Here is a 24,571-nt window from a genome sequence, read left to right on the forward strand (position 1 = left end):
TGTGTGTGTGTGTGTGTGTGTGTGTGTGTGTGTGTGTGTGTGTGTGTGTGTGTCTCACCTCCTCAGATACCCTGTTATCCATGGCTCCCAACATGGAGTGCAGGGCCCCTACGGAGAACCCACAGATAGGTTGTGTTCAGTTTCACGCTCATAAATCCAGAAATACTTGAATACTTTGCCATGCACCTTTTTAGCTGTTTTAAGGGATTCTGACCAAAAAATAACAGCTTTTAGGATTTAAATTTGTGAAGTGACAAATTTTATTTTAACCAGTTTACACAGAAAATTATTTTACAGTTCGAGTCTGAACTGTCTTTTTAAACGTATTCTGCAAAGGTAAATTAGTTCAAATTAAAAAGTTTGGTTGTGTTAACCGGTCTAGTTTAAAACAAGAAGACCGTGAACTGCTCGACATGACTTGACTCACCTAGATTGTAGAGGATGCAGGCTTGCTCGTAGCTGATGTCATCGTGGGTGACTGTTTTTCCAGAGAAAATCTCCGTCCTGCACACAAACAAAAGATTAATTAAGCATTTATTACAGAGTATACTATTAAAATACAATAGAGCGAGTGTGTATACAAACACAAATGTTTTGTTAACAGTGAGGTTCATTTGAAAAATTAAACAGCAACTATATTAGACATACACCATCTTACAAATCATGTGCTCAAGAAACCACATAAAAGAAGTTCAATACGAGTGGATTTTCATCATTATTAACAAAAGGTTCATATCAGCAAATGAAAACACAGTTATCAGGGGTGTGTGTGTGTGTGTGTGTGTGTGTGACTACCATGAGATGGGTACGGCAGCCTCCTGGCCCGTTCCCATGGGCACTCGGCTCTGGACGTAATGTAGCTGGCCGAAGTACTTCCTCAGTGTGCTGCATCCCTCGAAGTCTCTCGTCACGTTCACCGCACTCTGTGAAACAAATCGACCATCATAACGTTATATTTGACAACACGTACAACTTAATAGTAACAACATATATTGAGACCAAACATGTAATTTATAGGAAAACATGAATAGTATATTCTGCATGTCTTCATACTTAACATGCATGAAATACACTGATCTCATATTGTATGTGTGTCTAATTTCCCCAAGCTTCGTCAGTCTCATTGTCATCAAACCCACGAAAAATAATCAGGATGTTTTTGTTCTGCATTCTTACAAAGGTTCATCATGTAAAGTAGCCTGAGCTAATTGCACAGAGCTGGCTGTAGCGTGTACCGCTACGTCCTGAAAAACCATCACCATCCGCGTGAAACACTAAGTTTTCATGGAGTCACGTTTAATCAGCTGTTCTTCACCGCTGCAGCTACAGAATCACGACGTCTGCAAACTCACTGTGACCCAACCACAGCATAGAATCCTTTCTTTACAGTAGTTTTAGTATTTAACGTTTAGAACGAATCAGTCTCTTAGTGGCGTTTCCTCTGGACTTGGATGGATGTGTGACCCGGCACACAAACAGTACAGAGAGTAAAACAAAGCACATATCACTTAGTGGTCAGATTGAGCTTTTAACTGCACTCATCTGCCATTAGAATGTCCCCCAGGAAATAAAACGAAACACAAACACACACACACACACACACACACACACACACACACACACGCCACTACATCAGAGTGGGTTCTGTAGTTGTGAAGCACTGGAGGAAGACTTCCTTCCACCTTCAGCAGATGGGGTGAGAGGTGGGGCGTTAAAGACAGAGAGACTTTATTTTGTCCCAAAAAGGACGAATAACTGGGTGTGTTGGTCGACGTGACACAATCAAATCCTCCAGAAGGCTCTGAACAGTTTACATCCACATCATCTAAACTACCAGTGTACCTAAACATCAAGTACTGGAGAGATGGCAGCACACCAAGAGAAAGCAGGCCCTGCCAGGTGATATTTAATATAAGAATCACAGCTTTCTGTCAGGTTCCCATAATGTCTTTGTCCTGTTCATCTTCGAGATTATTAATTCTGATATTTCCTTTGGTACTTTTTGACTCGTAGTGGTCATATGAGGGAGTGAACCGAGGCCTGGAACCAGGGAACTGTTGTTCTTCTTTGCTGTATTAAAAGTGATACATCTAATCAAAACATCTGGTGATGTTTCACACACAACCCACCTGCCGCAGAGTCTCCAGTTTCTTCAGCTGTTCGTTGTAGTTGTCTGGATTCTCTCCATAATTCTTCAAGATGAACTGGAGGAAAAGAGAGAAATCATTAAATAAATATGTTATGAAGGCTTTGGCTTTAGCAATACAATATCAGACATGCAGGAGAACCGTTAACAGTCACTTCAAATGTCTTTAAACCGTCCCTAATTCATCAATATGCTAATCTGTTGCCCTGAGCATGAGACTAGAGTTTGAATTTATAGCCTCTGGAGTTCTCCCATCATGCATTGTGAAGGCTTTCCTCGTCCCCTTGAGCACACTTTAATAAGCAAGCAAGCTGCTTAATGGAGGTGAGCAACCCTGCAGACGTTCTCGTATTTTACTGGTGCTTCTGTTTCTGTCTATAATGAAATCATGTTGCGCAGGAGAGTCACAGGCATCCTGGAAAGAAAGCACAATGACATAACAACAACAACACAGCCAGCCATTGTCCCGACTTCCACAAGACAAATATGAGCTATTCTGCCTTTTGTCCACGTAATCAAATGAAATGTAGCTAAATTAGGTATAATTTTAACTGATAATCGAGGCAGTTTGCCTGTAAGAAATGTATCATTAACCTCTTATATATTTGTTCAATACTACCTGTAGACCTCAGACATTAATATTGCGGATATAAGTCACTTCATCTTGACATTTGCAGACACAAGTGAAGCAGCATTATTAAATAAAGGTGTTGTGGGCAGTCTATTGCAAAATACCTCACAGGAGTATTACCAAGAGGAGTTACAGTAACCCAAGAGGGCAAAGATCTGGTATTTTATCTGCACCAGGAAGGTGCTGGGAAATGGTTGAGAAAGAAAAAGCAAGAAGGATTTGAATAATTGGCATTTTATTTCTTGTAAACATCACACACAGTTTGGCTTGGAAGTAGGATGAGCTTTTCACTGTGGTCACCTCTGTGAAACCCCTTTTTTAAACATCAGGTGGTTATATCATTATAATATGAAAACATACATCTCCTCTTGTCTTCTGTGTTCACTTTGTTGTCTTCCTTATTTTCTATTTTACACGACTCTTAATCACCTGCTTGCGTCAGACAGGTAACAGGTATAACTTAGCCACTACTTTACTTTATCTTGAAGGTGTTAACTCTGCTGTGACATGCAAATTATATTTTGTATTTGATAAGTCTTTCCTTTGGCAGGGATCTCTAGGTCACATTTCTGAAGAACCTGTCAGGTACACGTGACAATGAGATCACTGTTTATTATCCTCCATGTCGTCAGACGGACTGGGCCGAGAGGAACAAAGGCTCGTTACTTCGGCCTTTAACGCGTTAAATAGGTTTATTTACGAGTAGCGGTTAAGTTAGCCACTTTACTGGAGTGCTGACGCTACTTATTAACTTCGACGAGAGCTGCTAGCTTATTATTATTATTAGCTAGCGGGAAGCTAACGTTAGCAAAAGAAAGGCGGTGTTCGCTGGGAGATTTATTCAGATTCTTAGCTTGCTGGCCAGGTTAAGAAATATCCCGGCATGCAGTGTGTGTGTTTTTTTAACGGTGGCTAACGTGGGCTTCTTTATTGGGTTATCCAGTCGTCCATAATCCCTGTTTGGTTTAGTTTCGACCCCAGCCCTGTTGCTTCCATTTCCCCACCCCAGCTCACCTGCTTGATGGCCGGGCTGAACTGGAACTCCCCAGCCTCCTTCAGATCCAGCCAGATCATCGGCATCCGGGGAACCGCCTCCATCGCGGCACCGAGTCCTCACGCGACTGTCGGCCGTTACAGTGTCAAAACCCACGTCGGTAGTTTTGTGTACGTTGACGAAGAAGAAGCTTTCCGCCAAACAACTGTGTCATGTATCCAGTTACACTTCAACCGGAAGCTGGTTGCACGTGACGTAAACTCGCTATATCCGCCGTGTGGGTTTGTGGGAAATGTAGTCAGTCCTCTCCCATTTCTGCCCAAAGACTAGCCTATAGTTAGGGGAAATTGCCACAACATTTGTTCTGATTAATCTAAATTCTTGAAATCTAGTACGCACATACTTTGGCCAATTATCTAACAGTATAACAAGGAAACTTTTAGATAACGTGAAAAATTACACTTTTGTAACTAGATATAGTATGATAAGAAACAATCACTTTATAGACAAATAGTTTAACTGTTTTTTACATTTTATTTAGATTAGTTTAGTTTAAGACCAGAGAACATTTCCACCATGAACCTGCATGGTTGTATGTAGACATGGTGAACTCGTTGGAAAGCAGTTTGCTTACATTTGTATTTGTAGGAATAAATTATTTTGGCAGACACCAACATCCTTAAAGTCATGCTAAAATATGTTTTCATCAAATTGATGTCATGGGAAAATGTATTATTTTTATTTATTTCTCTTTCCAAAATCCTCCGTAGCCAATGCAATGGAGTCCGTATTAGCATATTAGCCCATATTTTTAGTTTAGTGGTTTCAAGAGGAACAATTTCTCATTCATACTCTCTCATATATCACTTTCACACTTCAGCTTTGTATGATACCCTGGAATGAGGACAAGAAGAAAATACAGTGTTCATGTTTGTTTATTCATCACGTATACATTTTCGTGCAGAGAAATGTCGGTTCAGGTAAAAATAAAAAGCATCATGAGCAGTAACAGCATCCAAGGCTACACAGACGCAGGAAGGAGCGATAAAAACTTAAAGCAATTCAACAAAACAATCAGTTTTTTTAGCAATAAACACACTGGAGACGTTTCGGCTGCTTGCAATCTGCAACCTCACTGCTGGATGCCGCCTAATGCTACACACTGCACCTTTAAATAACATAATTCAACCCACTTTCCCTTCAATGACTTCTGTCTATTTGAGTTTGCAGAACGCAGCTGAGTCTCCTCCAGCAGTGACTCCTAAAGCTGGGAATAGACCGATTCCAGCATAGAGAGGCTGAGTGAATATGGTCTTGACTCTGTGGAGGAGGGTCATGGTATCGGAGACGCTGTAGAAGGACAGATTTCCTGCACCATGATCCAGGTACACTCCTATTCTGGAGGACTGAGGACCTGGGATGGTAGTTGTGTTTTTGTTGTACATGAATTTGTATCCGCTGTCGTCAAAAACGATTGCCCAAGACATATCGTTGCCTCCGAATCCACGTCTGCTTGTAAAACCTCCTGTGTGCTTGAATGCAACTGCTACTTTAACTCCTTTCCCTTTGCACTCCACCTCCCAGTAATGAACCCCAGTCAGCCACTCTCTACTCAGGACCTGAGGCCAAGCAGGGAATCGGTCCGGGTGACTAGAATAAGACTGTGCTTCGGACACGTATGTTGCTTTTCTGTTCGCCTCAGACAATAACAGCTGTTTGTTTGCTGTGTTCGGATCCAGTGTGATGTCGCAGGAATATTTCAGGAATTCATCTCTGGTCTTGGGCTCCGGGTCTGGCAGTAAAACGTCCACTTTAGTCATTCCTAGTGAGATGTTGGTCCACTTCTCACGCAGAGCCTCCTCTAGTTCGTCTCTGACTTCTGACAAGGTCCCCGTTACGCCCTCGAAGTGCACCACAGGACTTTTATTTACTGCGGAGAAGTCTTTAAGTCTCCCGATTCGTGCCAGGGAGGGGTAGCAGCGCCGAAACTCGTTGTGATCCTTGGTGCGTGAGAGCTTCCTCAGCCCAGTGTCTTTCCTCTTCAACCAAGTAATCTTATGCTCCGTCTTCTCTTGAAGCTCTGCGATCTGACTCAACTTGCCGTTTAGCTGAGATCTGATCTCTCGCTTCACATCAGAGCTTCTTTTCTCCACGAGACGGATCAGCTCGGCGGAGATCTTCTCGCTCTCCTCCAATGCTTTATCTGCAGAGTGATTGACCATCTCCACCTCCTGTTGAAGCGCCTTCGCGTCCTTCTCTCGCTGCTGGATTCTGTGGCTGATGCGTTGTCGACTCAGCTTGATCTTATCCCGCCTCGTGGTCCTTTCTGCCATGGCGGTCGAGACTGTGGATTGACAGATACACTGCCGATCGGCGCAGCATAGCATCTTCATCACCTCCTCTTCACGAGAGCAGATGTTCTCCTGGAGCGTCCCGGAGGGGTCCAACAGCTGGTGTTTTTCAAAAGCAGGGGATTCATAATGAGGCTGGAGGTGTTGCTCACAGTAAGAGGCCAAACAGACCAGACAGGACTTGAAGGCCTTCAGCTTTCTCCCGGTGCAGACGTCACAGGCCACGTCTTCAGGTCCGGCATAGTAGCGATCAGCAGGAGCAGCTTGGACTCCAGTCTTCTTCAGCTCCTCCACCAAAACTGTTAACATGGTGTTCTTCAGCAGGACAGGCCTCGTTGTGAAGGTCTGCCTACACTGAGGGCAGCTGTGGATTTCATTGTCATCCTCTTCGTCAAAGTGGGATTCAATACAGTTCATGCAGTAACTGTGTCCACAGGGAACAGTCACCGGATCCTCCAGCAGATCCAGACAGATCGGACAACAGAAGGTTTCCCGTTTCAGCTGGACTTCTTTCAGCGCCATTACTCCTGGTGGCAGTGACTGTTTGGTATGAACAGAAACAAGTCTGTGCTCTGACTCAAATACAAATACTCAAAATGTTCCTGTTTATTTGCTAATCATCACTGAATGGGGCCCATCAGCTCCTGCCCTATCACATGGTGTGGTCACTCCCATCTTAACACTTGCAAATCAGTGAGGGGGAGGAAGCAAGGCGACACAGACACAGAGTGGAGAGTGGGAGGAACTGGGAGGGCTTTATTAGCATGACCGATCAGAATGATTGCCAAAGCAGCGATATGAAATAATCGGGAACATATCATCAATGATATCAAATACAATATAATAAAGGCAGTACGGCAATCTCAAGTTCTTTCTGTCAAACTTGAGAGAAGGTAAGCAGAAGGTGAGTTGTGGACCTGCAGCTCAAACCCTGAAAGTGGATCCTGACTTCTAACCCAATCTAAGAGGTCAAAGTTCAGGTATATTTTGGATTTTTTTATTCCTTGAATATCGTCTAAAGCCATAAAGCCCTTGATTCCTCCGTGTTGAACCAATGCTGGATGGTCAGCAGTCCCTTCTTTCAATGAACTTCTAATAAACACACTACAATGTGTATTACTGCCCCCAATAATCACTACCCTGTGCTTCCTGTTTAAATGAATTTAACTTTTAAACTCTGGATTATGTTTTACTTGACCTTTCGATAACCACATGAGTTGCTGAAACCACCTACACAAACACATTTCTCAGATTTAATGCTGTCGGCCGCGACAAAATGATATTTGGTATATTGTTGTGTGTAGTGTGGCCTTTAAATTATCTTGTTTTGAGAAAAAGGTGGATAGAAATCCAATCATGGATATCTTTTTAAATATTTGTTTATTTTTGTAAACTATGGTTCACAGCTAATCTCAGCAAGGTTGCAAAAGAAGGACTCATTCAGGAGTGGGTGAAAGAAAAGGGAGTCAATGTGCGGGTTTAGCGAGGACGTGAGAGAAACTAAACGACGGTACACGATTGAAACTCCAACAACAGTTCACCAGACCGATCACCCACTGTAAACCTAAAAAGCCCCCCCACTCCACCAACGACTCAATGAATTCAAGTCTTCTTTTAAAGACAATGGGACAATCCTGACGACTGTCTCTCACCTGGAGAGGGACGTTGAAAGGCTGTTCGTTTGCTTTGGAAATCTAAACGTATAGGCTGTGTGTATCATGCCAATAAAGCCCCATTGATCATAATATGAATAGAATTGAGCTGTTTGAGAGACAAAGCTTAAAACAGTTTTTATTTCGTTGTTCATTCTGCACTTATGCTTTCATGTTGTTAACTTTGTTTGATTTGTTGTGCTTGTTTGAATTTTTTGTTTTTTTAATCAAATAACCTGTTTTATGTTTGTTTTTCCTTTTCTTCTCATTTTTATATGAAGATAAAATACAGTTGATAACAGCCGAGGGTATATTCAACTAACTCTGTTGTGCACGTAAAATTACCCGTTATATAATACAGTAATAATAATAAAATGTAAACTAATTATGTCTTTTTCTTGACACCTATAGGGGACATAATGTAGAAGCAGGTTTAAAGTTGAGTTCTAAACTCATCTTTGAATAGCCAGCATGTTTATTCAATCAAAGTAATGGATTCATTAATTAGGAAAATTATCTTAAATTTAAAAAAAATACTGAAAATAATTCATATTCTCCTAAATAAATGAATAAATGCACTATGACCAACTCTGCACAGAAGCTTTTTGCTGTTTACGCCGACTGAAGTTGAAATCAGATTTTACCTTCAAAATAAACTTACTTCCTGGTAAACATATCATGACCATACATCTCTTATCATTATATTAAAGTAAAACCTGTAGGAAGGTTCAGATGAAAACAAAATAGACCTTTTCACTTAATATTAAGAGTTTTTTTTAGTGACACATACTGCATTATTTCCCCCAAAACACATTGTGACGCGGGTGTAGCTTTTATTTTATTTTGAAAAGTCAAACCGGAACACCCCCGGTCCACTTTACGTTTGTCGTGTCGCCGCCATTTTTAATCCTCAAATAATAAAAACAAAACAAAAAACACAAATGATAGGCTTATTTTGTTTTCGCGAAGAAGTTACATAAAGTTTAACAATTAGCTCAGGTTCACCAGAAATAGCTAAAAGATACTCTGCTGACATCGCCATTTTTAAAGGCAAGTATACCACGATAACTAGACGGTAGTATAAGTGTGATAACATGCTTCCTCTCTACTTTAACCTCGTTGTTTATTGGTAAACATCCGAGCGGAGCCGTCGTCCCTGATGTTTTTGACGGATGTGGAAATATCTCATCTGATAGCCGCAACTTCCACCGGAACAAACCGGACTTTAGAGGGTGTCAACACATGTAACGCGGAGCTGTCTTCTTCGTATGTTTTACGTTATAGCGCGTTCTGCATAATAACGATAAGCCACGTGGAGCAGAGTCAAGCTTTCATTTCTGTGTGTTTTTATTAAGCAAATCAATTCTAACACTTTTTAATAAATAATGCATGGACGAGCTACTACAATGCATCACGTTTAGTTTGAACATTGTTTGTGTGTACTTGCTTAATATTCCCCTTGGTTATTGTGGATTTTTTAATATTCTTTACTGTTTTATTACTTATTTATTATACTTGTTTTTTTTACTATGTCTCTTGTTTGCACTATCCACTATGCTGCTGTAATCCTGTAAATAAAGGATTATCTTATTGTATCTTACCTTGTTTACTCACTCACCACTATAATTACTCACATGTTACACTAACAACAGTAAAAACACGATTACAAAGGTGGGACGTAAAAGTACTTTCTCAAGTACTATCAGTATAATTTTAAGGTTTTAGTACTTTACTTAAATTAGTCCTTTATGTGCTGCTTTATAATTCTGCTCTACTGTATTTCAGAGGGAAAATACTGTACTTTTCATGAATTTATCAGCTGTAGTTACTCGTCACTTTGAGACACAGTTTTTGTATATAAAACCTATGATGATCTTATATAATACAATACATTGCTTTAACAGGGCCTCTACCTTAACCAGCTGCAAGATAAAATGCCGCTTCAAAGTAATAAATATCCAATAGTGTCAGATATAGCTAATAATCTAATACTGACAGGAACCTTTTTTTTTTGCAGAATATTCTCATGTCTTCAAATTGGTTATTTTGTCCCCCAAAAAAGTTAAAATACATTTACAGTGATATCGAAACAGAGAAATCCTCATGTCTGAGAAGTTGTAAAAGAGTAAATTGTTTGTATGTTTGCTTGTCTTGGCGCTTCAGTAAACAGTCCGACGTCAAACGTTTTCCCATAAAACTGGATGAAGATATTGGAACATTTGTGATGATCTTCTCATATGCAACATATTGGCTCAACAAACATAAGACAAGCCATCATTTAAATACTGTGTATCCTGGATATTATTATTTCCCACTAAAGCAACAATACAGTCACACTCTCATGTTTCTCCTACCTGTCAGCAGATGTCGCTGGTGTATCTCGGGCAGCAGCTGCTGGAGGCGGTGCGAGGTGGACAGGATGATGATGTCAAAGCCCTGATGGCCAATGGGGCTCCGTTCACTACGGACTGGGTGAGGCTGATATGCGTTAATTACAGAATAATCTTTCAGGCTAATCCGTAATAACATGAGTGTGAACCCTCACCTGCTGCCAAGAAACAGAAATTGTCAGCTCTTGGTGTCGTTTCGGACTAAGTCACCCTGCAGTGGCAGAGCGACAGTGATGCTGAGGCGTCATATTGAGCTCAAAGACAGGAAAAAGTAAAAGAAATATCAAGCAGACGCTTACTGAAGGAAAAACAATGACACTCAGATACTCCGTTCAGTCTGTACTCAGTCGTGTGCCTGCAAACGTACTTTCTCTCTGTTCACAGAAGGTAAAACAAACTGCATGTAGGTACAGGCCAACAACGTTACTGCAATTTGCATTTCTCAGTTACATGTACTACGCTGACTATACACTGCAAACATCATGCCACATATCTGTGACATCACACATCATGCCACATATCAATTTATTTCTTCTAATTAGCATTTTTTTGTTTATTCATTTGTTCTGCAGATTGATAGAATGATCGTCTCTCTGTACTTATTTATTGGAAGAGCCTGCAGGCACTTTCGTCTGACTCTTCTGATCACATCTACTGTATATATAACATTCATTTATAATTTACTGCTCACAGGCACCGCCGCGCGCATCACCAATGGAGTTCTAATGAATGTCCTCTTCCCTAATGCCACCTGTGTCTCTACTGTACAAGAACAGATTGAAGGTTTCTCAAAATGGATTGATTTTAAAGTGGAGTTCGGTCATTCGACTGTGACACTGTGTCACATGACTTAGTGGATTTATGCCACATGATGTCTGCATTTTTAAAATAAGGCGAGAAATAGCAGCCATTAATGAAATGGACCAGATCTGTCCCTCTTTTCCTCAGTAAAGCAGACTGCGTGAATGTAACAGATGATGATTTGAATGTCTATTACCTTGGAGTGTCAACGCTGGTGGATTAGCTGTCTTTTGTGCCGCAGTGTGTGACGCACACGAACGAGACTTTCAAGCCTTTGACAAACTCCTGCACCAGTAATAACTACACTGGAACAACTAATGCGAGACTTAGTTGACAGTTTGTGTTTACAGTAAATCTGACATGTCGTGAGCACTGGATCATTACTTGTGAAAGTCATGTAACAGCTTCTTTCTTTTGTTAGCATAATGTGTGGCTCTGGAGGATTCATCAAGTCTCAGAAAAGTACTGAATTCACATCATTTTGAGTAATCCTGGCTGTGTTTTAACCACAGTTTTTGTAACAGAAAGACTCGTGTTGTGGCGTTTGACAGACCAGGCAGGAAGTGTGTAGAAAGAAGCTATTGAGTTGCATTGTGAAGTGAACTTAACCTCTTAAAAAAGGACTAAATGTCATGATCTGTGGCCCTTTGCTGCATATATTTGAACCGTTTTCTCTGAAGAGTCCCCCAACTTTATTGTAGTACAATACTAAACCCTTGATCGGCTCACACAGCGGCAGCCTGGAAGTTGAAGTCAGAGAATTGAACTTCTGCCCCAGAGATGATTGAGACTGAGACTTTATCCCTCTTTAATGAACCTTGTCGAGTTTCCATTAAACACTGAGCCTTAGCTGCTGTTGAACTCAGATTCGTGTGTTTGAGCGACTGTGTGATTACAAACTTTGGGATTATTGGGTGAAAAACAAAAGCTTTATCATGAGTGAACTCGCCCTGGATAAAGTTAAATATAAATCCCCTCTCGCAGCTCCTTTACATCCCGTGTTCCCTCTCTCTCACTCTCTCCTCCTCTTCCTCCAGCTGGGCTCGTCGCCGCTGCATCTCGCAGCCCAGCACGGCCATCACTCCACCGCCGAGGTGCTGCTGCGTGCCGGGGTCAGCCGCGACGCCCGGACCAAAGTGGACAAGACCCCTCTTCACGTGGCTGCCTCGCAGGGTCACTCCACCATAGTGGGCCTGTTAGTGCAGGTGAGGAGAGACATGCTGCTGTGTTTTTGCCAAATTATTGTTTGAATATGTTTTAAAAAGTTGTTGTTTTTTACATTTTAATATTATATACATATAATATACATACTCAATTTGTTTTAAATGTGTCAGGAACTTTCCATGTGAACCAAAAAGCAATCAAACACAAAAAACATATGGAGCTTGTTTCAGAGACGTAAATGATATTTTTAAACCACGTTACACTGTTCTCAACATTGCTATCACTACACTGCATCTATCTGCCGAGTCACAGGCATCTTTTCTCATCTTTTCTGTCTCCCCTCTGTTTCTTTTGTTTCCTTGTCTCGCCACTGGGGGGCGCCGCACGTCCGTGCAGAACGGCGCCGACATCAACGCCAAAGACATGCTGAAGATGACTCCGCTGCACTGGGCGGCCCAGCGCGGCCACAGGGAGGTGGCCAAGCTCCTGCTGAGGTACGACGCGGACATCCACTGCCTCAGCAAGTTCGACAAGACGCCCTTCGACATAGCCATGGACGCCAGAAACACCGAGCTGATGATACTGCTACAGGTGGACGGATGGACGGAGGGAGGGAGGGAGGGGATGGGGATGGGGATGGGGTGGGAGAGGGAGAGATAGAGAGACAGAGACATACTGGGAGAGAGCGAGAGAGAGAGAGGGGAAGAGACATACTGGGAGAGAGAGAGACAGAGACATACTGGGGGAGAGAGAGAGAGAGCGAGACATACTGGGAGAGAGAGAGAGTGAGACATACTGAGAGAGAGAGACAGAGACATACTGGGAGAGAGAGAGAGAGAGAGAGAAAGAAAGAAAGAGAGAGAGACAGAGACATACTGGGAGAGAGAGAGAGAGAGAGACATGTGAGGAGTCAGACAGACACATGAAGGATGAATGAAGACAGATATAAATGGAGGACGAGAGAATGGAAAGTGAGAAGAGACGTGAAGATGATGAGGGTAAGGAGAGGAAGAAAGTGAAGAAGAAATGATGCAGTGGGAAATGAATAGGTGAACTGAGAGGGAAAAGGAAGGGTGAGGCATGCGGGGGGGAGGACAGAACAGCAGAGACGAGTGGACTCAGGTCATTTCTGTTTCACTTCAGTGGAAGGTTATAAAGGAAGGTAACAGGGGGAGGAGAGAGACGGACAGATAGATGAAGGAGGGTAAGACAAGGACAGACAGATGGATGAACGAGGGGCTTGTGAGAGAGGAAGGGAAGGTGGGGGGGAGAAAAGATGGACAGAGATCAGAAGAAAGGAGGGGGGGTTAGGAGAAATGGGGGAGCCGAGGAGATTAACAAAAAGACGAAATTTAAAGAAGAGAATAAGAAGACAAAGTGTGAGACTGCACAGTGCTCCTGTGATTTAAAATAAAATACGTTTGATGTTTTCTAAGTGCGGGAAAAAAAAAGCTCCAGTCGGACACTCACCGGCGTTGCTATGGTTTCAGTGGCCGTGCAGGCTCTCTCTCTGTCGGACGGCCATGTTGTTCTCACCGTAACACCGGCACGGAGACTCCATTTCACACAACATCGGGTTAGACGTCACAAAGAGTCCACACTGATAATTAAAATACCAGCGTTGAGGTGCAGGACTACTTTGAAAGTAGTGGGAACACTGTGTTTTGGGGAGAAATGTGATTATTTAAAGGCCAACACACTCTCCTCACCGAGGCCTCACGTAACACAGGTGAGTGTGTGCCTTTCAGGTGGAGCGTAGGAGGTTCTAGTTAGATAACTCCTCTCTTTGGACAGGCCTCTTCAACAAGGATACAGATAGCAGGGCCTCCGGCTGAAAGCAGCTGGTTGCGAGACGGCTGCGTACAGAAGGGCACTGACACATGTTGATGAAACACAAACACCCACAATCAGCCACAATGGGAAACTAAATAAATCAATATCGCTCTAAGTGAACGCTCTATTGAGAATGTTTTCACTGCTTTACCGTGCCGTCAAACAGCTTCCCCACGGGGAACTGAAGCTGTTATCTATTCTCTCTTCAAAGCTACCAGACAGCAGTCATTTTACCTCTCAGAACACGGGGGTTGCTGGTCTACCACCAGTACAGATACACCAAATACGGTATAATCACTGTTTTTGTCAAAGGAGTCTCGTGGCGTTGAAGAGAGCAGAGATGGATGCAACGGTGTCGGTTCGCTGTCGGAAAGAGCCGCCTGACGGCAAAGTAAAGCAGTGAAGATATTCTTCATCAGGTGGATGAAACACATTGTGCTGCTGCCACACTGTCCCTTTAATTCACTGCTGCCCTCTGATGAAATAAAGCACTTTGGAGAGATTGAAAGACACAGACACAGGGCCGTAAAATAACAACACGGTTTCTCTTTCTTATCGAGTCTGTGCAGATGAAAGGTCGACTGCAGATGGAATCACGTCGCCGCTACACTGAAAATGAATCATCAGGGGATGAACAATAAAACAAACTATTGGTTTTAAACCTCAGCCTACACATATTGCGGCCGTCATATTTCATCCACCGTTAACCACACGATGACCTCGGAAAGATTTTAGAAAACGAGAGAGTCGTACCATCAATGAAATGATTCTCAAGACGATCACAGATCAGATTCACCTTCTTTGGGGCGTTTGAACCCCAAAAAAAAGCCCTGTTTTCACTGAGACTTTCTAACAGAAGTGGTTAAAAGTGTCTGTTTCAGTCACAGAACACTGATGCTGTCTACTGTCTTATCTTGTGTGTAAACCTTTTTATCTTCGGTCAGATGAAACACTTGGAAGGATCCTATTTTATACATCACAGTGTTTTCAGTGTTTCATTCCATTCTGTGCCCGTTATCTGATTGGATTACACATTAATCTAACATGTAGTAATAGATCAGCAATTGTATTATGTGCCACTTTCTCCCTCAAAACTGCATTTAAATATCAATTAAAGGAGGAGGGAAGCATTACTGGGTCCATACAATCTAAATGTACAATTATTTAAAAAACAAAGCCAATTATTAACAGCAGCGCGGCTGAAACTCTCAGAGACGGTCAAAATGACTCTGCTTTTTTATAATCTTAACACGACCTGCAGTTCACGTTGGCCATCTCTGCGATAACTGTATATATAACTGGGGCTGTGCGGTCCGTGTACGCTTTGATAGTTTGTTTATTGGATTAAATCCAAAGACAAACAACTTTGTTAAGCTTATTTTCTGTAACCAGTGTAGCATGAAAGCAAGGTGGGATTAACAATCTAGCTAGCTAACGAGTGGACACTTCCTCGTCCTCTCATGTTGGACTGAGTGTTGTCAGTGTTGTGTTTACAGCTAGTTTCAGTTGCCCACAAATAGCCAAAAAAGTCAGTTATTGCAGGTTTAAGCACTTTCAACTTTTCTGTTTTGGGTTTGTGCAGAATTGTAGTTCTTGAATTTAGTCTTTTAACTGCAAACAGAGCTCAATATAACCGCAGCTCTTGTTGTGCGTGTGTGTGTGTGTCTCTGTCTGTGTGTGTGTGTGTGTGTGTGTGTTGTGTGTGTGTGTGTGTGCGCACAGGACGGCATGCAGAACCAGGTGAACGTCGAGCCAGAGTCCCACTACATCATCCGTGCTGGTGGGCTGGTCAAACTCGCAGAGCTGGTTGCCGCCACCAAGACCAGCGCAGGTAGGCCGCACACGTGATTATACCACCAGTTGTGTTTAGGTGCAGAGATAAAGTACAAGAATTAAGTGACAAAAATGATGAATAAACAGCAGATGGAAGCTCAGGAGACTTACTGTGTTGTCCCGAGAGACATATGATTGTATCTAAAACATCTGGACTGGACACCACCATCTACAGAACAGTTGTTAATTTAGGAATTTCGTTAACCATCCACGGAGTGTCTGAACAAGTCCTACGCGGCGGCTGTTCCCTAACAATACAAGCCTACCGTTGTCTGCAGGCAAGTCAGAGGACGCCATGGCTGCCGAGTCGGTGGAAACAACCATTCAGCATGTGGTGGGCGACGGCGGGCAGAGGGTCATCACCATCGTGACGGACCAACACGGCAACCTGCAGCCGGCGTCCCTGGGCCAGCAGCTCTTCTTCACCCTGCAGGGGCAACAGAGTGAGTGGGCAACTCAGCACTCTGGAATACTGATGAGGACCTAGCTGAGAATAGGGATGCATTGACGTCATAAATACAGATAGTTTCTATTTAAAAAAAAAAGCAGCAATATACCAAAATACAGCTAGTTAGAATATTACAACTCTGCAGACTTCATACACAGACACTGCTGCTAAGACAAGCTCAGAAAATCGCAAGACAGCATTGCCGTTTGTGCTTACTTGCATCTTAAATTCAAAATGTATTTAGGAGATGCAAGTAACTGAAGCCGTTATACATTCTCTCTTCAAAGCCTCAAGACTCCTTTGAAGTTTTATCTCTCAGAAGCTGCTGGTCTACCGCTGCACAGATCAATCAGTTTGTTTATTTTATTGTGTGACTTTGGTGTTTTAAAGGGTTAGTTCGGATTCACCAAACAAACTAACTGATAGAGGCAGAGGTAGACCAGCAGCTTCCGTGTTCTGCGAGGTGAAATTACTGTTTTTTGTCAATGGAGCCACATACAACAATCACACAGACATTGAGGAGTACACAGTCACTGTTACTTCTTACATTAGTAAGTGCATTGATGATGTGACTCATATAAAAACCATCATCACTCGGGCTAACCAGAAGCCATGGCTGACAGGGGAAGTGCATCGGCTGCTGAGGGCCAGAAACAACGCCTTCAGAGCCGGGGATGAAACTGGCCTGAGAAGAGCGAGAGCCGACCTGTCCCACGGCATCAGGAAAGCAAAATAGGAATACACGAATAAGATAACCAGTCACTTTAAAGTCAGCAGAGATACACGGAGCCTGTGGCAGGGCATTCAGACCCTTACGGACTACAAACCCGTGCCACAGATCTGCAACAGCGACATCTCTCTGCTAAACAACCTCAACAGCTTCTTTGCACGGTTTGAAACGCAAAACAGCACACGTCCACACAAGACTCCGCCCCCTCCCCACGATCAGGCTCTGTGCCTGTCTGCTGCCAGCGTGAAGAGGACACTCTCCACTATCAACACCCGCAAGGCAACAGGTCCAGACAACATCCCTGGTCGTGTGTTGAAGGACTGCGCAGAGGAGCTTAAGGATGTCTTCACAGATGTCTTTAATACTTCTCTGAGACAAGCTGTTGTACCATCATGCTTCAAGGCCACCATCATCATACCTGTGCCAAAGAAATCCACTCCGTCCTGCTTTAATGACTACCGTCCGGTGGCACTGGCCCCCATAATCATGAAGTGCTTTGAACGGCTAGTCATGTCACATATCAAATCCATTCTTCCCCCCACCCTGGACCCTTTCCAGTTTGCATACCGTGCCAAACGGTCCACGGAGGATGCAATCTGCTCTGCTCTCCACCCAGCCCTCACCCATCTGGACTCAAAAGACTCATATGTGAGAATGCTGTTCATAGACTTTAGTTCAGCATTCAACACCATAATCCCACAAAAACTCATCTTAAAACTTGACCAGCTGGGGCTCAACACCTCGCTGTGTAACTGGCTGCTGGACTTCCTCAGTGAGAGGCCACAAGCAGTACGTGTCGGCAACAACACCTCGAGCAGCATCACACTGAGCACAGAGGCCCCTCAAGGCTGTGTGCTCAGGCCACTGCTCTTCACCTTGCTGACACACGACTGCACCACAACCTACAGCACCAATCACATGGTCAAGTTTGCAGACGACACAACTCTGGTAGGTCTCATCACCAACGACGATGAGACCCACTATAGGAAGGAGGTCAGCCTTCTGACCACATGGTGCAGAGACAACAACCTCCTTCTGAATAACAGCAAGACCAAGGAGATTATTGTTGACTTCCGGAGAGGCCACACTCGACACCCACCACTGACCATCATTGGTGCTGATATAGAGAGAGTGAGCAGCACCAAATTCCTGGGGGTGGACATCAGTGAGGACCTCTCGTGGACAGCCAATACAACATCACTGGCAAAGAAAGCTCAGAGGCGCCTCTACTTTCTCCGCAAACTGAAGAAGGCAAGAACACCACCACCCATCATGTGCACCTTTTACCGAGGCACCATTGAGAGCATCCTGACAAACTGTATCTCTGTGTGGGGCGGAAGCTGCACTGACTACAACAGGAAAGCCCTGCAGCGCATAGTGAACACAGCTGGAAGGATCATTGGTGCCTCACTCCCCTCACTCCCCTCCCTGCAGGACATATACGACACTCGCCTCACCCGCAAAGTGACCATGATTGTGCGCGACTCCAGCCACCCCTCACACAGTCTCTTCAGCCTCCTGCCCTCTGGGAGAAGATACCGGAGCCTCCGTGCTCGCACCACCAGACTCTCAAACAGCTTCGTCCACCAGGCTGTTAGGAAGCTGAACTCGCTGAACTCTCTCCCTCCTCTCTTTAAGACTCCCCATGTCCAACTGCTGCTAAATACAGATTGATAGTTTTTTTGTTCTTTTTTCTCTTATTATATATATATTGTCTAAATGTTTTTTTAATCTATTGCACTGTATTCACTTTATATGTTTATATGTTGGACTAGAGAGAAACGTCTTTTCAACTCCCCTGTATGTCCAGTACATTGTGGAATTGACAATAAAGCAAACTTTGAACTTTGATGGAGTCTTGTGGCTTTGAAGAGAGAATAGATAGATGTAACTGCTTCAGTTCCCTTTCAGAAAGGGATGTCTGACGGCAAAGTAAAGCGGTTTGATTTCAAATACAGCTTTCACTTAAACTGATATTGATTTCTTAAGGTTGGCCTTTTATTAGGTGGCTAAAATAAGTACACTTATACATTTTGCCGCTGCCCCCGTGCCGGGGCATGCCAGACACCATCTACTGTAATTAAGGCTGCACAATTAATCGAATTTTAATCGCGATCACGATTTTGGCTGCCACGATTAAACGAGCATGATCGTCTGCGATATTGACGTTTAAAATGCGTGCTCTGCTACATATCAAATCAAGCGCTTTCTCAACTAACAGTCAGCCGACCACCAGGGGGCGAACGAGATGGGAGGTGTCATGCGCGCACCCTGCAGACTCCGGTATTAGTAGAAGAGTAGAGAGACAGACAACACAACAGACGGTCACGGGGGTCGTGTGAAAGCTAAATCTAATGTCAGGAGCAGAAGGCGAGGAGCTAGCCCCTCGACAAGGATCATCGTCCGTTGTCTGGAAGTTTTTTGGATTTAGGGAAAGTGATGTTAACCAAGAACAAATCATATGCGCAGAGTGCGTTAGAGTTGTGTCTGCGCCGCATAGCAATACAACTACCTTGTTCAACCACCTGAACAATCACCACAAACCACTACGATGAATGCATTAAGGCCAAAGCTAACGTTACCTCACTGAATCTCCGTCCATGCGACCCTGCACAGCGCCACAGCGTATCCATCCACCTCCCAAAGACACGCAGAAATAACGGATGCAATCGCATTTCATTTGGCCAAAGACGTGTGTCCAATAAATACTGTGAGCAACACACATTTAATTTTAGTTAGCCCTTTATTTTGGGTAAAAATGTTATTTATATTTTGCTTCAGGTGTATAAGAACCGTATAAGTTCTATTTTGATGTAAAGACGTGTACATTAGCTGGAATGTAGCACAACATGGAAGTGGAAGCAGTGTTCTTGTTCATTTAAACGTGAAAGTGCAATAAAAAGATGTTAACCCTAAAATTAATGAATAATCGTGATAAATAATCGTGATTGCAATATTGATCAAAATAATCACGATTATGATTTTGGCCATAATCGTGCAGCCCTAACTGTAATACACTGACTGTGGATAACAACCTCATACAACTCCACTTCAAAAAAATCTGAACTATCCCTTTAAGTTGTTTATTGTGAGAACAGGTAGGTGGGTGTTGCCAAATCAAAGATGGAAAGTATAACAGAAAGATTTCTTACAGGATCAAGACTTTTTGTCTGAAACGAAAAGAAAAATAGAAAATCTAATTATACACTGACTGTTCATATGATGTTTGTGGTTGCAGTGGTGGCTTTGCCAGCAGGCGCAATCACAGAGGAGGTGGTGGTGGAGGAGCCTCAGCAGGCCACGCCCACACGCAAGAGGAAGACTGACCCCGCAGCCAATCACATCAGCCTAACAGACAAGGTAAGCCAGGAGGACTTAGGTACACATCAGCTGTTTGAACCTTTTATGTACTGGGATTATTATACGACTCATTTACGGCGTAACTTTATCTAATTACTGTCTGGAAGTTCAGCTGAAAGGTCCCATACATCCGACTCAGTTCTTAAATACTTCAGCCACAGCTTGTCATTCAAAGTAATGAAACCCAAATGTAGTGGAACATCGTACTACATTGGTATTTTAAATTCCCACACAACCAACTCTGCTATCTTACAACATCTTGAGTTGTCAGATACGTTTATATTTATGTTAGTTAGTCATAAACCTGTGAAGAGTTCCTGTCTTAACTACATATGAACATGGCTTATAAGTTGAGAGCTTCCATTATGGCAAAATATCATTTTGTCTCTGGTTGAAGCTCATTGAAATCAACATTAAAACAGTTTTACACATATTACTTAGGAGCTAGTCCTATAATATCATGCACATAAACAGAGCCACTGTGGACAATTACCTGTTTACTTTTTGTTTGTTGTAAAGATAAAAGAATGAGCGCATTTCAGTTCATTCAACTGTGGAAAATGTAATTTTGTTGGATGCTTTAACCGCTGATTTGTTTGTTTTAGTTCCAGAAGGTCAAAGAAAGCCGCGAGCAGCTGGAGCGCCAGCTGCAGGAAGCCAATCTTAAAGCCCAGGGCTACCAGCAGCAGCTCCTGCAGAAGGAGCAGGAGGCCGAGCAGTATCGTCTTCAACTGGAGCAGGCCATAGCCATCAGCAACAGCAGAATCAACAACGGCATCGACGCCGCGACGGACACCTTGAACGGCGGCGCCACAGTGAAGCAGGAGGAGGAGGAGGAGGAGGAGATGATGGTACAGGAGCAGGTAGAGACGACGGAGGAAGCTGGAACAACAGAGGTGGAAGAAGGGGAGAGGGAAGACGGGAAGCTGGAGGAAGAAGTCATCTGTGAACTTCCAGAAGATGCAATTCTTGCGAATGAGCGCGAGCTGGACGTGGAGGTCGATGCAACACACACGTCTTCCCCCGGTCGGCGAGGCCGAGGGAGAAGTAGAGGGAGAGGCAGAGGGGGACGCAGACACTAGCTGACGAGTTTTGTTCTAATCTATTTAATTCATTTTATCTCCTTTTGTAAAAAAAAAATGTGGAAGACTTTTGTAAAAATGTCCACGTTTTCATGCGGCACAAACTTTAGATCGACATCTCTTCACTGAGCCTCGAGAGGACATTCCGTCATCATCATGGACTCAGTTCTTCACTTATTTATCTCTTTGTGGTTCTTAGCTCCGGCTGCAATTTCATTATAGACTCCAAACTGAATGGTAGCTGAGCTAGGTGTAGTGCTAGCTAAAGAATTCATCTTTATACGTGTGTAAATTCATTCATTCTGTGTTGTATTGTGTAAACTTTTAAAAGTGCAATGTGTCAGATCTGGCCTAACAAGTAGGGGGCAGCATTTCACACGACTGGGTCCATACGATCTAAATTTATCATCATCAGTTAAAAAGCTAATCAATAACTAACAGCAGGATAACAATATTAGCTTTAGCTTTATATTAGCTCGGAGGACTGAGCGAAATATGACTCCTTTTCTTGTTTCGTCCACTTTGTTACGCACACGTTATAGTATTATTGACCGTCCCTCGCCGCAGCTCTACTTTTTCCGTTTCTGGGTTTCGTCTACGGACCACGGAAATACTTTTGAGACTATTGAGCAGCTCTACTTGTTCGTCCTCTCGTGTCGGACTGAGGAGAGACTGGACGCTACAGTGACTCACTGTCGCCTCTAGACGACTCTGACACAACGTCAACACTTTAACCTCTTCGGGTCCTGTTGATAATGTTAGGCTGATCTTACACGTTGCTCCTTTAAGTATTTTTTTGTGTTTACATTCTTATTTTTATAACAGGATTTGGGCCCTCAGACTGCGATGTGTCGCTCGGTGAACGTGCCTCAGTGGAGGTGCGCGGTACGTTCAGAGATAATCATGAAGCAATTACAGTAAGAGCACTTCATGCTCTCTCATCCAGGGTGACCTGCGATGAGCAGATAGGAGCTCAGTGTCGGCCACAAAGGACACTTCAGCAGAATGCACGGCCAGTTGACGGACAGACTTTTACCTTTTCTGGGAATCAAACCTGTGACCTTTATATATGGAGAGCAGCCGCCGTCCACTCAGTTCTTTTACTGTATAATGTTATGGGTTTGATATGAGTTAGAACGAGACGGATCTGAAGGGGACAACAGAACGGGGATGACAAATGACATTTTAATGTTAATTGCTTTCGACATGTTTACATGACAGTTTTCACAAATGTCTTTTGGGAGCAGCAGTAGTGCCGTTATCGACGAGAACAAATTAGCCAAGCCGGTTTTCGGGGGTTTTTGTGACAAAAAACATTTTGATTAAACGGCCTTCCTTAGTCTTTGTCCGCTGAGGTCCGCTCCTACACAGCGATCAATAACACGAGCTTGATTGTTTCTTTTGTCTTCCATTAATTATACAAGCCATCTTCTCATTATTGAAACTGTCAGGGGACATTTGTTTACGTGTTTACACTTAAGAGCTTTATTCATCAGAATATCTTATTTTTTGAAGTTTGTAAAAAGTAATTACTGTTTTTGTCATTGAGGCAATAAAAGGCAACCCAAAAAACAAAGTGTACTTTTGTGCTCATTAAACTGTGTTGAGTGATTTTGTGGTTGTTTTAATTAGAGAGACACGTTTGGGAAATAAAAATGAGAAGAAATGGTATTTAATAATTTAAATGGTTTTATATCTGGACTATTTAAAACAATAAAACATTTTATACATTTCAATAAAATGCTCTCTTAATGTTCTTGTATCTTCAATTCCCAACACTTACTAGTTATTATATGCGTGTGGAGTTATAATTTATGTAAATGTTCCATTTGGTTTCTGTACCACAGCCATTAGAAGCATTTATCCTCCAGCTGCTCTCCTCAAGCTCTCCAACGGTCACCAGTAAATGACTGTCATTATACTGGGCAGCTCCCAGCGGCCAACAGCCGGACGCTGTGATGACAAACCTCGTTGCACTCAGCCGTCTTAGTAAACCCTTGAGATGTGAGCACAGAATGGCTCAGCGGGGAGGAGGGATGAGGGAGGGGGGGTGTCTGCTTTTTGATCATGAGTTCTTGCACAGCTGTCTTCCTCTGATGTACTTTTAGGGGCTGAAGCAGATTGAGGCTGACATGAATTCTTGACAGACCAGTTCCAGACTTAAAACTAGACGGGAGCCCATCGCCCCCGTTTTATCCACCTCACACAGGCTTTGCCTGCAGTTTTCAGGACTGATCTCAAATTTTTTGCCCTCGAAGCGCTTCGTGTCCGGGACTCCTTTCAGAGCTTTGAAGGCTGTGTGAGCACTGTGACAGCCTGAGATCACCTGGCGGGGGCCCTCTGGCTGTCCTGGAGGAGAGGCCCGGAGTGACAGCGCTTCATCTGTCGGGGCCTCGAGGCTCGGAACAGTCCGCCTGAGGAGAATGGCTTTATTATAACTGTCATCTTTAGAATCCCGTTTTTAAAATGCAGTCATGTCTGGTTTACGGTTTTATCTTCTTTGTTTTTTTTTTTTATTGAAGAGCTTTAAAACATATACAATCCAATAGAATCGATTTAAACCTGTGAGGCTATCACTGTTTAGCTTCGGGAATGCCAATGTTGATCCGTCTGACCACCACTGAAATATCTCAAAAACTACAGGATGGATCGCCAAGAAATTTAGTTTAGACATTCATGGTCCTCAGAGGGTCAATCTCGCTGACTGTGGTGATCCTCTGACTTTTCCTGTAACACCACCCCAAGGTTACATAAGTTGGATGGCTTGAGATTCATGGACCTGCAGCCCCACAGTTTTAGACGTACGCATGCGTAATGTTATTAAGCTAACGTAAGCTTGCTACCTTTTGCTTTTCAGGTGTGCAGCGTGTCTTTGGCCTACATTCAGTCAATCGATATATGTTTATATTTTAAAAAAATCTACATTGAATACATTATACACAAATTGTATTTGATAAAAGACGGAATACAAGATAGAAAGATAAAAACGTGGATAATTATTTTGATAATGTTGGCAGCCATGATAGAGTTTAGTAATCTCCGTCCAGACATCTTAAACTGTGGGTACATGCGTCTAAAACTAAATCTGGAATTCAGGCACGCTTATATCTAAAACTGTGAGTCTAGAACTCAGGCATGCTTACATCTAAAACTGTG

General features: G+C 43.1%; 3 protein-coding genes across 3 annotated transcripts in view; 1 reads left to right on the plus strand and 2 right to left on the minus strand.

The window, feature by feature from the left end:
- The window catches only part of ptpn23a (protein tyrosine phosphatase, non-receptor type 23, a), a 14,615-nt gene extending 10,578 nt beyond the window's left edge, over window positions 1-4,037 (minus strand). Inside the window, exons 1-5 of the mRNA XM_031867486.1 lie at window positions 3,792-4,037; window positions 2,130-2,204; window positions 796-923; window positions 428-504; window positions 59-108 (exon numbers count right to left, since the gene is read on the minus strand). Of these exons, the coding sequence (XP_031723346.1) occupies window positions 59-108; window positions 428-504; window positions 796-923; window positions 2,130-2,204; window positions 3,792-3,875 (414 nt within the window). The 5' untranslated portion in view covers window positions 3,876-4,037. The remainder of the gene's footprint in view (window positions 1-58; window positions 109-427; window positions 505-795; window positions 924-2,129; window positions 2,205-3,791) is intronic.
- Window positions 4,038-4,985: 948 nt separating this feature from the next.
- Window positions 4,986-12,184, minus strand: LOC116394419 (tripartite motif-containing protein 16-like). Its single transcript, XM_031867487.1, has 2 exons — window positions 10,129-12,184; window positions 4,986-6,662 (listed from the first exon to the last, which is right to left on the minus strand). The coding sequence occupies exon 2, from the start codon at window positions 6,642-6,644 to the stop codon at window positions 4,986-4,988; it is 1,659 nt and encodes a 552-aa protein (XP_031723347.1). The 5' UTR covers window positions 6,645-6,662; window positions 10,129-12,184.
- Window positions 8,656-23,039, plus strand: gabpb2b (GA binding protein transcription factor subunit beta 2b). The gene is made up of 8 exons (XM_031867488.1): window positions 8,656-8,824; window positions 10,139-10,246; window positions 12,003-12,170; window positions 12,526-12,720; window positions 15,685-15,793; window positions 16,074-16,238; window positions 20,212-20,333; window positions 20,939-23,039. Exons 2-8 carry the CDS (start codon window positions 10,139-10,141, stop codon window positions 21,413-21,415), a joined length of 1,344 nt encoding a protein of 447 aa, XP_031723348.1. The 5' UTR covers window positions 8,656-8,824; the 3' UTR covers window positions 21,416-23,039.
- The last annotated feature ends 1,532 nt before the right edge of the window (window positions 23,040-24,571 follow it).

Source organism: Anarrhichthys ocellatus, unplaced genomic scaffold (assembly GCF_004355925.1).
Source record: "Anarrhichthys ocellatus isolate YVR2014 unplaced genomic scaffold, GSC_Weel_1.0 scaffold39, whole genome shotgun sequence".
NCBI lineage: Eukaryota > Metazoa > Chordata > Actinopteri > Perciformes > Anarhichadidae > Anarrhichthys > Anarrhichthys ocellatus.

Excerpts from the sequence above, each read along its gene's own strand:
- LOC116394419 (XM_031867487.1), bottom strand. The coding sequence starts at position 6,644 with ATGGCGCTGAAAGAAGTCCAGCTGAAACGGGAAACCTTCTGTTGTCCG.
- gabpb2b (XM_031867488.1), top strand. The coding sequence starts at position 10,139 with ATGTCGCTGGTGTATCTCGGGCAGCAGCTGCTGGAGGCGGTGCGAGGT. Across the intron at positions 12,721-15,684 it reads AGCTGATGATACTGCTACAG|GACGGCATGCAGAACCAGGT; the intron begins GTGGACGGATGG and ends GTGTGCGCACAG. Across the intron at positions 15,794-16,073 it reads CGCCACCAAGACCAGCGCAG|GCAAGTCAGAGGACGCCATG; the intron begins GTAGGCCGCACA and ends CGTTGTCTGCAG.